The sequence below is a fragment of the Ovis aries genome, chromosome 1, assembly GCF_016772045.2.
Source record: "Ovis aries strain OAR_USU_Benz2616 breed Rambouillet chromosome 1, ARS-UI_Ramb_v3.0, whole genome shotgun sequence".
NCBI classification, from domain to species: domain Eukaryota; kingdom Metazoa; phylum Chordata; class Mammalia; order Artiodactyla; family Bovidae; genus Ovis; species Ovis aries.
In genome coordinates this window covers 51,477,751-51,494,971 of record NC_056054.1, presented here as the reverse complement: position 1 = coordinate 51,494,971, position 17,221 = coordinate 51,477,751, and the positions used below count along the sequence as shown (strand labels likewise).

The 17,221-nt window shown below is 37.3% G+C and overlaps 1 protein-coding gene across 1 annotated transcript in view; it reads left to right on the top strand.

The window, feature by feature from the left end:
- SLC44A5 (solute carrier family 44 member 5) overlaps window positions 1-17,221 on the top strand; it is a 448,857-nt gene that overhangs the window by 387,380 nt on the left and 44,256 nt on the right. The window contains exons 7-10 of the mRNA XM_060400325.1: window positions 9,359-9,487; window positions 10,313-10,373; window positions 14,511-14,634; window positions 16,162-16,245. Coding sequence (XP_060256308.1) covers window positions 9,359-9,487; window positions 10,313-10,373; window positions 14,511-14,634; window positions 16,162-16,245 — 398 coding nt within the window. The remainder of the gene's footprint in view (window positions 1-9,358; window positions 9,488-10,312; window positions 10,374-14,510; window positions 14,635-16,161; window positions 16,246-17,221) is intronic.

The window sequence follows — 17,221 nt, the reverse complement described above, 5'->3', positions numbered from 1 at the left end:
ACAGGGCCGGGGAAGTTAGAATACAAACTCCCATTCAGAAAGGAAGGAGGGGTAAGTGCACAGTGGTCTTTAGTGCAGAGCACGAGAACAGTCTTTTATTCTCTTTGGATTGTGTTCTCAGAAGGAAGTTCCTTATCTGTCATCCTGTGATCCTTCACTCAACAAACTGAAAGGTTATTTCCTATCTGTCAACCTCAGGCCATACCACTAACCACTACTGAACACTGGAAATATGCCCTCTTAGAGGCCACGTGGCTTTGAAACTCTCTTCCTGTTGTACAAGTTTATCATGTCAAAGATTATTTTAATAGTCAAAGGCCTTTTCAGGTTAGGTTATGAATTTAGCAGTATAACTACCTCAAAAACTCAGTAGGATTTTGACTTATTTGCCTCCTCTTGGTTCCTTGTGCAAGTAAACCAAAGCCAAAGGTCTTCTCTAGAAAATCTGCTTGCTTTCCTCCTCATGTCCCTCAAAGACTTTTGATATCTTATTTCCTGCTGAGATTTAAGCCATCTTGGGGTATTAACATCTTAGTTCTGTGACACAGAACCTTGTTTTTATCACAGCCACTCACCCCTAAGGTCAAATCCTCACTCTTGTCAGCACCAATAATTACCACCCTTAATTTCAAACATCTTACTGCCTAATCATTTCAATCCCTCTAATATTTCAACTCCAGTTATTCCTCTACCTCACTGGAACCTACAAACCACTGACCTGATGCCCTTCAAAGTTTCCCTCAGTTCTATCATGTTTCCATCTCCTTCTTTATATGATTTAAACTCCATGGTCCCTCTTGAAAATCACTCCTTTATAGAACTCTCATACATTATTTGCGGCAATGTAAATTGGTGCAGCAGGTATGGAAAACAGTATGGAGGTTTCTTTAAAAACAAAGATAGAACTACCATGTGATTCAGCAACTCCACCCCTGAGTATAAATCCAGAGAAAACTCTTAATTTGAAAAGATGCATGCTCCTCAGTGTTCATAGCAGCACTATTTACAATAGCCAACACATGGAAGCAACCTAAATGTCCATTAACAGATGAATGGGTAAAGACAGTATGGCACATATATACAATGGAATATGACTCGGCCATAAAAAGAATGAAATAATTCCATTTGCAACAACTTGGAGGGCATTGCTTAAGTGAAATAAGTTAGACAGAGAAAGACAAATACTGTATGATATCACTTATATGAGGAGTCTGAAAAATGATAAAAATGAACTTATTTAAAAATCAGAAACAAACTCACAGACATAGAAAACAAATTTATGGTTACCAAAGAGGAAGGGAGAAGAGAGATAAATTATGAGTTTTGGACTAGCAGATAAATACTACTATATATAAAATAGATATATATAAAATAGATAAACAGGGTTTTATATAGACAGGTTCCCTCTTTAGTACAGGGAACTATATTCAAACCTTTTAACAAAGTACAATGGAAAAGTGTGTGTGTATATATTCACTACAATACCCAGTTGTGGATGTGACTGGTGATGGAAGTAAAGTCTGATGTTGTAAAGAGCAATATTGCATAGAAGCCTGGAATGTTAGGTCCATGAATCAAGGCAAATTAGAAGTGGTCAAAAAGGAGATGGCAAGAGTGAACATCGACATTTTAGGAATCAGTGAACTAAAATGGACTGGAATGGGTGAATTTAACTCAGAACTATTATATCTACTACTGTGGGCAAAAATCCCTTAAAGAAATGGAGTAGCCATCATAGTCAACAAAAGAGTCCAAAATGCAGTACTTGGAGGCCATCTCAAAAACAACAGAATGATCTCTTCATTTCCAAGGCAAACCATTCAATATCACGGTAATCCGAGTCTATGCCCTGACCAGTAATGCTGAAGAAGGTAAAGTTGAACGGTTCTATGAGGACCTACAAGACCTTCTAGAACTTACACACACACACACAAATGTCCTTTTCATTATAGGCAACTGGAATGCAAAAGTAGGAAGTCAAGAAACACCTGGAGTAACAGGCAAATTTGGCCTTGGAGTATAGAATGAAGCAGGGAAAAGGCTAATAGAGCTTTGCCAAGATAATTCACTGGTTATAGCAAACACCCTCTTCCAACAACACAAGAGAAGACTCTACACATGGACATCACCAGATGGTCAACACCAAAATCAGATTGATTATATTCTTTGCAGCCAAAGATGGAGAAGCTCTATACAGTCAACAAAAACAAGACCAGGAGCTGACTGTGGCTCAGATCATGAACTCCTTATTGCCAAATTCTTCAGTTCAGACTTAAACTGAAGAAAGCAGAGAAAACAACTAGACCATTCAGGTATGACCTAAATCAAATCCCTTATGATTATACAGTGAAAGTGAGAAATAGATTCAAGGGATCATATCTAATAGACAGAATGCCTGAAGAACTATGGACAGAGGTTCGTGACATTGTGCAGGAAGCAGTGATCAAGACCATCTCCAAGAAAAAGAAATGCAGAAAAGCAAAATGATTGTCTGAGGAGGCCTTACAAACAGCTATGAAAAGAAGAGAAGCAAAAGGAAAAGGAGAAAAGGAAAGATATTCCTATTTGAATGCAGAATTCCAAAGAATAGCAAGGAGAGATAAGAAAGCCTTCCTCAGTGATCAGTGCAAAGAAATAGAGGAAAACAATAGAATAGGAAAGACTAGAGATCTCTTCAAGAAAATTAGAGATACCAAGGGAACATTTCATGCAAAGATGGGCTCGATAAAAAACATAAATGGTATGGACCTAACAGAAGCAGAAGATATTAAGAAGAGGTGGCAAGAATACATAGAAGAACTGTACAAAAAAGATTTTCATGACCCCGATAATCATGATGGAGTGATCACTCACCTAGAGCCAGACGTCCTAGAATGTGAAGTCACGTGGGCCTTAGGGAGCATCACTACAAAGTTAGTGGAGGTAATGGAATTCCAGTTGAGCTATTTCAAATCCTAAAAGATGATGCTGTGAAAGTGCTGCACTCAGTATGCCAGCAAATTTGGAAAACTCAGCAGTGGCCACAAGACTGGAAAAGGTCAGTTTTCATTTCAATCCCAAAGAAAGGCAATGCCAAAAAATGCTCAAATTACCACACAATTAATTGTGTTCATCTCGCACACTACCAAAGTAATGCTCAAAATTCTCCAGGCCCAGCTTCAACAGTACATGAACCATAAACTTCCAGATGTTCAAGCTAGATTTAGAAAAGGCAGAGGAAGCAGAGATCAAGAGGTTGGAATACCAGACCACCTGACCTGCCTCCTCAGAAATCTGTATGCAGGTCAAGAAGCAACAGTTAGAACTGGACATGGAACAGCAGATTGGTTCCAAATTGGGAAAGGAATATGTCAAGGCTGTATATTGTTACCCTGCTTATATAACTTTTATATATATATATATGCACAGTACATCATGAGAAATGCTGGACTGGATGAAGCACAAGCTGGACTGGATGAAGCACAAGCTTGATTTCTGGGAGAAATATCAGTAACCTCAAATATGCAGATGACATCATCCTTATGGCAGAAAGCGAAGAACTAAAGAGCCTCTTGATGAAAGTGAAAGAGGAGAGTGAAAAAGTCAGCTTAAAACTCAACATTCAAAAACCTAAGATCATGGCATCTGGTCCCAACACTTCATGGCAGATAGATGGGGAAACAGTGGAAACAGTGACATACTTTATGTTTTGGGGCTCCAAAATCAGTGCAGGTGGTGGCTGCAGCCATGAAATTAAAAGATCTTGCTCCTTTGAAGAAAAGTTATGACCAACCTTGTCTAGCATATTAATAAGCAGAGACATTATTTTGCCACCCAGGGTCCATTTAGTCAAATCTATGATTTTCCAATAGTCATATGGATGTGAGAGTTGGACTATAAAGAAAGTTGAGCGCCGAAGAATTGATGCTTTTAAACTGTGGTGTTGGAGAACACTCTTTGAGAGTCCTTTGGACTGCAAAGAGATCCAACCAGTCCATCCTAAAGGAAATCAGTCGTGAATATTCATTGGAAAGACTGATTCTGAAGCTGAGACTCCAGTAGTTTGGCCACCTGATGCGAAGAACTGACTCATTTGAAAAGACCCTAATGCTGGGAAAGATTGAAGGCGGGAGGAGAAGGGGATGACAGAGCATGAGATGGCTGGATGGCATCACTGACTCAGTGGACATGAGTTTGAGTGGACTCTGGGAGTTGGTGATGGACAGGGAAGCCTGGTCTGCTGTGGTTTATGGGGTCACAAAGAGTCGGACATGACTTAGCAACTGAACCGAACTGTATACCAGAAACTAACACAACATTGTAAAACAACTATACTTTAATAAAATTTTGAAAAGAATGTTTAAATCACATCCTTATATAAACCCTCAATTCTTTTGCCCCCTCTCATTTAGTTGTACTTCCCTGGCAAAAACTCATTCATGACTAAACGCAACTTTCTACCTACTCCATGCCTCAACCTAGGCAGTAGTGTGTTCTTACATAAAACACACACAACAGGCCATTAAACTGAGGGCTGCTAACCTCCAGGGCCCCTCAATGCTGTCCCTCAATCACACAGACCCTTTGTCCATTCACTAGCTACTCTGCTAGAAAACAATTTCACACATTTTCCTCTCACCTCAAACCTCCAAGCCCTCCTTCCCAGTCTCTATCAGCCTTTGACTTGGCTTCCTATTTTACTGTGAAAATATCAGCATTCAGAAAACAACTTTTACAGCTTCCCACACTGACCTTCCTGCCAGTATCTGTGTTCATGTATTTACTCTGCCTTCCCTGCTCTTCTCTGGAGGAACAGCCTGTGTGCCCCAGGCCAGCCCATCTGCTTGTGCATTAGATCTTATCCTCACTCACAAACTCCAGCACACAACTCCAGAAATCTTCCTTTATTTTTTTATTACCATTTTCATTCTCTACTAAATCATCCCCATCAGTAGAAAAACAGGCTGTTATTTCTTCCACATTAAAAAGTTTTCTTATTGATCCCATATCCCCTTACAGTTACTGCTTCATGTCTTTGTGGCTTCTTCTTTTATTTTTTATTTTTTGCAAAATTTCTCAAAAGAATAATTTATATCCAATGTGTCTGAATCTTTTCTTCTTACTTGTATTCAGGCTTTTATTCTTATTCCATTTTCTCCAAATGATACCATTGATCTCCATATATTTAAACCAATGGTCAATTATCCATCCATATTTACTTGATCCAACACTATTGTTTAATCAATCCCTCTTCCTTAAAGTACTTTCTTCACTCAGCTTCTAGGACATAGCTTTCTCTTTCCTCTTAATTCTCTGGATCCTCCCTCTCAGTATTCTTTGATGGTTTCTCCTTATCTTCCCAGCACCTTGTAAACACTGGAGTTTCCTCCTCCACCAGGATTAGCCCTCTTCAAAATATATATTTACTCCTTTGGTGATCACACCTAGTCTTTCTTTTACTACCATCTATATACCGCCCTTCCTAGTTTATATATGTATATTCCCAGGACTCCAGTTCTTTCTATCCAACCACCTGTGTCATGTCTCCGCATGGATATTTAGTTGGCATCTCAGATTTAACATGTCCAAACTCAATCCCTGAAAGTCTCTGACTTTATCCCTAAAATTGTTCCCTAACCCCCAACAGTCTTTTCTTTTTCAGTTAAGGCCAACTCTAAATACCATGGAATCATCCTTGATCCCTCATATCTCTTATACTCATATTTGAGCTGTGAGCTAATTCCTCTGGTCTTCATTCAAAATATACCCAGGACCAAATTACTTTTAACCATCTCCTCCTGTTTTCAAAGAGCCGGTATATTGTTTCAGTGACCCCTGACTGGTCTCTCTGCCTCTATTCCTGCCCCTGCCTCCAGTCCCTTAGTCTCTTCTCCACCCAGCAGCCAGTGTGATCCTGTTAAATATCAGTCACATTATATCCCTCCTTTGCTCAGGACCCTTTCCCTCAATAGCCTCCCAACTTACTCATATTGAAAGCTAAAGTCCTAACAATGTCCTCCAAGGTCCTTCACTGGATGCCTTACTGACCACATTTGCTCTGTTTCTCCCTCTGCTCACTGCACTCAGGTCACGGTGACCACCCGTTGTCTTCAAAGGGTCCAAGAAAGCACCTAGACTTCGCTGTTCTCCCTGCCTAGCCTCCCCTTTCTCCAGATGACTACAGTTTGATCACGAGGCTTCCTAAATATTACCTTTCCAGTGAGACCTCCCTTGACTACCTGTTTAAAGCTATAATCCCATCCTGGTAATTCATCATCTGGCCTTCCTTCTAGCCTTATTTCTCTCTATAACAACTACTACTATCTTGGGTGCTTAGTCACTCAGCCTGTTCGACTCTTTGCTCCCCCATGGACGGTAGCCTGCCAGGCTCCTCTGTTGATGGGATTCTCCAGGCAAGAATACTGACAGCAAACAATTTTACTTATTTGTTATTACCCTTCTCTTCCTACTAGAATGTAAATTGCTTGAGGGTAGGGATTTTTATCTCTTTTGTTCACTGCTGTGTCCCCAGTGCCTAGAACAGGCTCAGAGTAGGTGATTGATAAATATTTGTTGAATTAAAGAGTAAATGAATGAATGAGAAAATTAATATTTTACTATTCCCAGTCTAGAAATTTTTCCACTATACTATACAAATCCATCATTCTCATGATGAAACAAAAAATCCTTCCATACTATGCTTTTTAAACATTTCAGTTACTAGATCCTTTCTTCATTGGAACTGTACTGTTTTAACCTTCAGTTGTAATTTTCTCTTCCACTCACCAAAGCCTAATTTATATTAGAGTGTTAATTGCATGTGAACAGAACATGTAAAAATAATGATGAAGAACTATATTCAAGGTGCCCCTTTGTGGTTATACAAGAATCAGAACTGAGTCAGAATATATCTCAGCTGCCAATAATGCAGAATTGCTCTCAGTCTGCCAGGTAATAATGTATCTACTGATCCAAGCCATATTTTTATGCATTATGTTTTCTGTTAACTGCAGCATGGTCCAGATATGTGTCATAAGCATTTAAAGGACAAACCTTGATCAATTAGGATATCCAACCTTCCAATGTGACCTTCATTTCTGGCTAATTATATGCTGATTGCTACTAATCAGTGTTGTATTTATAGCGAACAAACAGATCTGATAGAGAGTAAAGAGCAGTTGCTATATTGTTTTTTAACTGCTCGTTTATGTTTGGAATGAAATTTGATGTGAGTCTCTTTAACAAAACATTTTTTAACATTTAAATTTCTTTCTTTTATATATTGCATGTTTGCTCAGTTGCTCAACCATGTCTGACTCTTTGAGAAACCTGCGGGTTCCTCTGTCCATGTGATTTTTTCAGGCAAGAATACTGGAGTGGGTTGCCACTTCCTCCTCCAGGGATTGATCGACCCAAGGATAGAACTGACATCTCCTGCATTGGCAGGCAGATTCTTTACCACTGAGCCACCTCGGAAGTCCACATGTTAAATACACCACACTATTATGTGTCTAGTATACACTGTATGTGTTCATAAATGCAGAAATCGTCATGGCCTCAGCTCAGTCGTTCCTACCATCATTTTAATGCCAGTGAAGGCATTAATACATTCAGTCTTTATAAATCCATTTAAGTGTATCAAACAGTGAGCTAGTTCAGTTATCTTCCAGAGTTTTATAAGTAAATTGCAAAAGTGTAAATGTCTGTGAGTTAGCTCCAAACATGTTAGTGGTTTTTTTCAGCTTAACTCCAATCAGAGTAAACTTTGGACATTTGTGTTGACAATGACCTCTGTCTTCTTCCCCAAAATGTGAGCATGTTGGATGCTATGAATGTCCGTCAACAGTTCTTCAGTTTTCATAGAAAGATACCTGTGAGACTTTCATTATTTCCTCTGATATGCATGAATGTGTGTGTACTTGTGTGTGTGTGTATGTGTGCACAAGTGTGTAGGAGAGACTAAAAAACAGAAAATACATCTGGAGGTGTGAACATGGAGATGGGTTGTTTACCTTTTACAAACTTCTAAAAAAGTTAGAATGCTGCTGCTACAAAACAATATTAACTATGACACTTGAGGTACCCATTTAGTTATCCACCTACTATCTTAGCTGTGGGCTTGATACCAAATGTCCTCATGTAGCAGAAACTTGACCAAAAGATAGGAACGAGATATCAGCTTAGCAGCTGTGTTTTTACCTAATTGCCACTGGGGGCTGAGCTAGAATCTGGCCCATGAGAATAGTTACCACAATACGGTGGGGAGATGGAGCAAGTCAGAGCTGAGAGGGCTTCCATAAGGAGGAACTGAAGGTAGAGGAGAGAATGTTCAAGAACTGACTGCAGCTCTCATGACATCATGTGATCACTGGTTTTTTATTCCATACAAAAGCAAAGCAAACAGAGTGCCTCCTCCCTGATTGTGTTTTCTCTCTGTGGAGTTACTAATTGGATGGCAGTCACTCCACAGTAGCTCTGTGGACTAGCACAGTGATCTGATTTGGCATTAATAGGCCCCTAAGTTCATTAAAGATAATTGCATCAGTGACCTCTCTGCCCACATTTGACTAGTGTTGCTAAAAGACAATAATAATGATTGATTACCACAAATATCCCTAATTTTGTTAGTTTCTTATGGTAATAACCCCCCCCCCAATTATGTTCTGAGAATTCACTGGTTTTGATAGTTCTTAGTGGCATAAGTTATCAATGTTTGGAGCATTTTTAATTACCATTCTATTCATACATAGGAAAGAAGGTGAGATTCTAACCCTGAAAATGTATAAACTACACAGGCAAAATTAATCTTGGATTAAACCCTTATCTACTAATTCAGAAAATCATTATTAATAGTTCATCTCTGTCCTATGGATGATGTCACATGTACAAGTGATAAAATTGCACACGCACACACACACACACACACACACATGAACACCTGTAAAACTGGTTAGAACTGAATAAGGTTAGTGGATGGTAACAATACCAGCTTCCTGGTTGTGATACTGTGCTATAGTTATGTGAATTATTACCACTGGCCAAAACTGGGTGAAAGGTACATGGAATTTATTATTTTTACAGCTGTGTGAAGATCTACAACTATATCAAATCAGAAGTTAAAAATAATTTTGTCATTGTATAGTATCTTATTGTTTTAATAGCACATTAGCATCCAAGGGCAAGGAGTAGAGGTTGACAGCTGGTACATGAAATTTAATTTTTTACAATATGTTTAGAAAATTGATTTAAGTTTCTTAGATGGAAAATGGTGCTTTGCTTTTTTATTGTGGTGGGTAATTTAGCAGTCTAACCTTGTAGATAATTCCTTGGTTTGTTCAAATCAACTCAATTCCTACCACTGTGTTTCTTTATTTCACAGATCTGTGTCTCCAAGTGCCCAGAAAGATTTTTAACTTTCATGGAAATACAATTTAAGTACAAAAACGACAGCGAATACTGGACATACTACAGCCAGTTCTGCCGGACTACTTTTCTTAAGCCTGTGGAGGTATGTGTGTTTAAGCTTAAAACTAGAGGAGAATTTACCTTGTTTCAATCTCAAATGTAATGTATTTGTAACTGGACAAGCTCCAAAATTTTCTAGGAAATTATTTCTAATATTACCATTTCATTAAAGCACAGATGCATGTATATATACAAACATAACACAATTTAGAGCATATCATTTTGTAGACTTGGGGTGTTATACAGGACTATTAGGTCTCGTAAGTTAGTATCAACTATTTCCTGACACCAACAGATTCTCCACTTGTATGGATTTTTTTGCTGTCAAGAGCTAGGAGTTAAATGTCATTTGCAGTCACCATTTCATTAATGTGGTGATAAAGCTCCATGGCTACAGAGTAACAAGAACTTTACTTCCAAACCTGGTTTGATAATTACTCATTTGAAAAAAAAATCCCCAAACACTACCTAGACTGCAGGCTTATAAGGGAATTCTAAAGCCTTATTATGTTCATTAGTTGTGATGGCTTCTAAATAAGAGGAGATATCATTTTTCCAGAAAAAATTAGAAGCATTAGACTGAGGCTATAACTAAGAAAAAGATACACACGTTCAAAGATGTACCTTGGTTTCAGCATGTCTGACTTTATTATTGTTGATTCAATTGAATTACAGTTAGGATATTTAAGAGTGTTTGTCGAACAAGTATGTGTCTATGATAATCTTACAATTACTCTTACTAGGAGAGTAATTTGGAATAAGGCAATTACTAGGGAATTGCATTTTTTAAGGACACAATTTATATATTGAGTAAGATGTGTCATCACATAATCTTTGAAATGTTAACACACTCTTCCTTCAATTTTAGACTCTCTCACAAGTTTTACTGGATAATGATTGTCCATCAGCGATTTATCCAAGCAAACCTTGTAAGTGGTTATTATTTTACCTCAGAAACACAGGATCTACCAAGAAGTTATTTAATTCAGTTCACTTATTTTACAATTGACAAAAATGAGGCTCAGAATGGTCCTATGACTGGCCCAGAGTCCCAGAGTTAATTGAAAAGAAAGCCAAAGCTACAAAGCCCATTCTTCCGACTCTAGCTTAGGGTGTTCCCCAGGAGCTTGGTGAGGTTTTAGGTTTGGTGGCATAAACGCACACAGAAAAGTTTGAAAATTGAATATTAAAAGTTCAGTCAGTTTGATTCTTTGCTACTCTGAGAACACACATGAGCCACACACAGACATACCCTAACACACCTACCCCTGAATTCGGCCAAAAAATTTGTTGAAAAATTGCTTGGGGAGTGAGAATGGGGTATATATTTGTCTTTATAATTTAAAACATGAAATACTTATATGTCTCCTGAATGAATTGACATTGTATTTCTTTAAAATTTATAAACTTAAACCCTGTTTAGGAGAAAATGAGATAATCACTCATTTTCCTTTGTTAAGGATATAATTCTAACTACAGATAAAAAACTTTACATAAAGATGTCCATCACAATGTTATTCAAAACAACCAAAAAAAGGAAAAGGAAATATTCTAATATCTAAGAGCAAGAATATACTGAATAAATTATGATGCATTTATTAAATGAAATATTTTAGAATTTTTACATATGGTAAGTATTGATTATGTTACAATTTTAAACAAAATGAAAAATACTATATACATTGTAATGGCAAGCCTCTAAAAGTGAAAGTGAATAAACAAAAATATATTCAAAGAAAAAGATTGAAGAGAAATATGCCAAAATATTAAGTAATTAGCTGGAATCAAGATTGATGGGAGAAATATCAATAACCTCAGATATGCAGATGACACTACACTTTGGCAGAAAGTGAAGAACTAAAGAGCCTCTTGATAAAAGTGAAAGAGGAGAGTTAAAAAGTTGGCTTCAAACTCAGAAAACTAAGATTATAGCATCCAGTCCCATCACTTCATGGCAAATAGATGGGGAAACAGTGGAAACAGTGACAGACTTTATTTTTTTGGGCTCCAAAATCACTGCAGATGGTGACTATAGCCACGGAATTAAAAGACTGTTGCTCCTTGGAAGAAAAGTTATGACCAACCTAGACAGCATATTAAAAAGCAGAGACATTATGTTTCCAACAAAGGTCCATCTAGTCAAAGCTATGGTTTTTCCAGTAGCCATGTATGGATGTGAGAGTTGGACTATAAAGAAAACTGAACGCTGAAGAATTGGTGCTTTTGAACTGTTGTGTTGAAGGAGACTCTTGAGAGTCCCTTGGACTGCAAGGAGATCCAACTGGTCCATCCTAAAGGAAATCAGTCCTGAACATTCATTGGAAGGACTGATTCTGAAGCTGAAACGCCAATACTTTGGCTACCTGATGTGAAGAACTGACTCATTTGAAAATACCCTGATGCTGGGAAAGATAGAAGGCAGGAGGACAAGGGGATGACAGAGGATGAGATGGTTGGATGGTATCACTGACTCAATGGACATGAGTTTGAGTAAGCTCTGGGAGTTGGTGATGGACAGGGAGGCCTGGTGTACTGCAGTCCATGGAATCACAAAGAGCTGGACACGAGTGAGTAACTAAACTGAATTGATTTTGGAGATAGCAAAACTATGGCCATTTTCTGTCTTCTTTCTTCTTTTTTCTTATCTGTTTTTCCACAATGAGTACATATTTCTTTTAAGATGGAAGAAAGATAATAGTCATTAGTTTGAGTAGAAAGTCAGATACCATTGAGTTAGCAACCATCAACACAATGTCTTACATGTTCCCATCATTCTTCTCTGGATCATTAAAGACCTTCCATCAAAGTTGTGGGTCTGGCAAGCAACTGCATTTAACCAGGATTCCCTGTGCAATAGTATCTCTAGTTAAGAACAGTGTTACAGATTTTTATGCAAAAGGGTAAAAATGAATCATTAGTCCCTGAAAATACATTAGGTATATAAGATATAGTCCCTGCCTTTACAATTATAGTTTGTTTAGATCACACAATATAAAGTGTACTTTGGGGATATTGTTGCTTAATTGCTAAGTCATGTCTGACTCTTGCAACTCCATGGACTATAGCCTACCAGGTTCCTTTGTCCATGGAATTCTCCAGGCCAGAATACTGGAGTAGGTAGCCTTTCACTTCTCCAGGGTATCTTCCCAAACCAGAGATGAAACCCAGGTCTCCCTTATTGCAGGCAGATTCTTTACCAACTATGCCATTAGGGAGTCCAAGAATACTGGAATGGGTTGCCATTTCCTTCTCCAGGGGATCTTCCTGACCCTGGGATCGAACATACATCTCCTCCATTGCTAGGCAGATATTTTACCAGTGAGCCACCAGGGAAGTCCATGTTAGGGACACAAAAATGAATAAGGCACAGTCCTTCAAAGTCTAGCAAAGGAAACATTGAAATCAATTTGTATCCCCCCAATAGGGGGATAGTACTTGAAACAATGTTATGCAGCTAACAGAATTCACTCATTAAAGGTTTTATAAATGGAAATAAGTAATAATAAAAGAAAGAAACAACAGATAATATCTCAAGTACTGTATAGTTAATAACTCTCAACAACAAAAAAAAGTACGGTTTTGTATCTTGTTTCAAGAATTTTTCTCTACATTCCAAAAATATAATGAGCATATTTAGTAATTAAAGGTAACAGACTAGATGAGTTACTGTCCAGAAATACTACATAGAACAAGTTTGGGAGGTTCTGTAGGTGGGATCAGTCACATTGAAGCGGCAAAAAGAAAAGGAGTACACGAAAAGGCAGAAGAGGCAGCTGGAGAGAACCTGGGCCTGTGAACCAAGGGAAGAGAGTTATAAAGGGCAGGGGTGTCTCCTGTGTCAAAGACTCATTCAACAGAAAAATTAACTCATTCAACAGCAAAGATTTACTGAGTTCCATTCTGTACCAAGCACTGTGCTAGGTAATGGGTTCCAGCAGGATGAAGAGTAGAAAGTATTTGGAAGTTTTGGCAATTAGGGGGTCATTGCAATCACTGAGAGAACAATTTCCATGGTGAGGTGGAGGCAGAAATATGGTTGTTTTGAGAGGGAATAGAATCATCTGGTAGAGACTATGTCAAATTTGCCAGGGAGGAGCAGAACAAAGAGAGGATACGGAAGCAGTCATCCCTATTACAGATGCTACATACAGAAGATGCAGGTGATTAGACAAACTGATTTTAAAGCCAGATAAGTCAGGAAAAGCTTTATGAAGACATAGTTCTTTCTTTATATCAACTACTTTCATAGTTTCAGGTTTAAACTCCATATCAACCCCTGAAAGTCTATAATACTTCTTGTAAAAAAAATGATAAACAATTCCTGATTCTTCCTCTTTCTTCCTGTAAAATTGAGGTTTTAAAACATTTTTAGTAATAGAGATTCGTAAAGAAGCAAAGATTCAGTTGAATTGAAAAGTACATAAAAGATTGAATGACAAACTCTCAGAAATCATGCTAGTTGGCAAAGTATGAACCACTTTATGGCTTTATATTTCCATTTCCAGCCCCTCTAAAAAACTAATAAATGAAAAAGCTGGAAGAGAGAAAAATTATTAACATTTTATAAATAAAAATTCGGTTATCTTAGTAGCCTAAAGTTTGAGCTGATGCTTATTTCTCAAAGAATTATTCACTAAACTCTGGTTTTCAAGGTTTCACTCAAGGAATATCTAAGAATTTTAAAAAAAAAATAACAAAACTAAATTCACCTAAGAATTCAAGTAAATGTAGCTTTTTATTGAGATGTGTTTAGTATGAGAGCGAGGTTGTCAGTATTATTCTTATAAAACCTGTGCTATGTGTCCTGCTTATGGCTACTTAATGAATATATCATGTATGAAATAATCAAGTTTAAATGTAGCTTCAGATTATGATTGTATTTACTTCCCATGTCTGTCTTAGAATCATCAAAAAGTCTTATTATCAAATAATTGGCAGTTATCTATACTGGGCAAGTTATGTAGCGTCTAGCAAGTAAGCATTTTGATAATAAAAAACAGAAAGCTGAAGAGAGGGCATCGTAAAGAAAGAAAAGTGATTATCATAATTTTAATTTATTTTTACAGTTCTCCAGAGATGTTTCCCAGACTTCTCTACTAAAAATGGCACTTTAACAGTAGGAAATAAGACAGTGTTTGATGATGGGAGTGGAAAGACAAGAAATGCTGCAGAACTCAGAAAGGCTGCAAAGTATGTAGATCACATCCCCATTTTCAATCTTATGCACCCCATTATTATCCCTGAACTAAAGCTTTGTTAGGTTAAGGGTTATAGAGGAAAAATTATGTTTATTCTGAAATATTCATGTCACTGTGGATTGGAGAAATTGGTATGTGTTCGTTAAGAAAACCAAAGGAAAAAGCGGAATGAATTTGAAAGAACAATTATGTTTTTCAAAATGGTGAAGTCTTTCATCATGAACAGGTACATAAATGAGACATCAGGAAACATATTGAAACACCTTAATATAATTTATTTTGGATGAGCATAATTTTAAAAAGCCATGATTTTTTAAAGCATCATTTTTTTTAAAAATGACTGAAATAATAAAGCTGCCAGCTGTTTTAAATGGAAGGGAGCCTTAAGAAAAGTGAAACAACCACGATGCTGCTGTGTTAGTACCGTGCTGAATTTCTATTACTACTTACAGTGAAGTAAATTTTCTGTTTCTCTTGGCTGTATGCATTGTGGTGTTCCATGTTATTTGGAAATATAATTTTTTCATGCACATAGATGTGTGTATACAAATATAAACACAGAGTATCACTGCATAGCTCAGTTGTTGAATTTAAAATTAAAAATATATTGCAAAAGTGTATTGTACTAATACATTTATCCATTGATAAAATTTTGAAGTAAGCACGTGTGTGCTAAGTTGCTTCAGTCGTGTCCGTCTCTGCGGCCCTATGGACTGTAGCCTGCCAGGTTCCTCTGTCCATGGGATTCTCCAGGCACGAATACTGGAGTGGGTTGCCATGCCCACCTCCAGGGAATCTTCCTAATACAGAGATCGAACTCACATCTCTTATGTCTCCTTCACTGGCAGGCAAGTTCTTTACCACTAGTGACACCTGAGAAGCCCAACTAAATTAAATTACACTATGATGCATATATATATGGTACAACTAAGAAAACTGGGAAATTATAACCACAAAAGTCAGAATTATGGTTATTTTAGTGGAAGGGAGAGGTATTGTAATTGGAGCACATGGGGGAAAGGAATGACTGAGTTGTACTTACCAAGTGTGTTTGCTTTGATAACCCATCCAACTGGAAGCTAATGATTTGTGTACTTTTCTGCATATGCCTCTTTGTGCCTTCTGCTACAGAGTGTCAGAAGATTAAGAAGGGGAAATTAAATAGCATATTCACTCTTAGCTCTATGGATTTTATAAGTTAGAAGCTGATCTTATTTAAATTCATGTCTTATAGTGAGGTCTCTGCAACACTGAGGGCATGTTGCATATGTTGGAAAAGTGGTATGTTTAACACTCTTGAAAGCAATGCTTCCTCTGTGTGTAGCTGTAGCTACCTTTGTAGGTTCACCAAAGTGATACCTCATGTATTATTGTGGTTAGCAAAAGGGTCACTAGCAATAAATGGTTTCTACAGATATGCTTAGAATATCAGCTTCCAAGTCCCTTTTATCATAACAAGAACATTTCTCATTAATGGTAGTCAAAAAATAATTGATTTTTTTTTCTTCTTTGAATTCAGTGGTATCAATAAAGCCCTTGATGCAAGGGCAATTGGAGTGAAGGTGTTTGAAGACTATGCAACAACATGGTATTGGATTCTCATGTAAGTGAAAACATAAGTGTTTCGTCTCCGGCCCCATTCTGAGTTTATCTTTGTAGAATTTCTTTCATCAAATTCCCCATTCATATTCATAAATGAGAGATTGATTCAGATTTCAGTTCCTGCCAGTTTCTTTTTCAGACAGAGTGAAGACCCAAAATATTTGGAAATCTGCCCAATATTAGCAGAAAGTTATAAGAATGTAAATTTTAATTTTACTCATTAAATTACTAGTAAGAGTATTCATATATTTCAAGTCCCATGGGGCCTCACTGTGGTATGTGTGTGCCTTTCACCACATATAACATTTGTCCTTCCCTTGATCTCAAAAGGATCATGCTTATTTTTTAACACAGCCCTTCCACATAATGTTTGTTATCATCATCATCAAACTCACTGTACTTATGAAAAGCTGAAAAAGATAAATGAAGGGAGGAAGAGGTTTTAAATTTTCAGACATAAGATTTGCATTTCTTAAACATAAAGGAAAATGTAGTCAGTCTTCCAGAGCAGGTACATGTGTTTGATATCCCTAAGGCTGTCATTACTATCTGGCTTTTGTGTCACCTTCTTGTCTCTTAAGTACCTTAAAGGCATCTATGATTCCCTAGTAATCAAAGAATAAAGTGGAAACTTCTTCAGATACTTACAAGAACTCTTACAACCTATCCAATTTACTTTCTCAGATTTATCTCCATCCATGTTCCTTGATTAACCCTATATTCTAAACACAGCAAGTAGCACACCCATTCTCAAACCATCATACCCTTAAGTTTTTGCACATTCTATTCTCTTTCCTAGAATATCCTCCCTTGTGCCCTGGGAAACTTCATCTCATTATTTAAAATCAGCTTTTGTGTCACTTATGATATCTTCTTAACTTCGCTAGATTTAGTAAATTACTTACACCTCTGTGTTCCTCATTCATTGTGTGTGTATGTATATGTGTGTACATACATATATGTAAACACACATATCT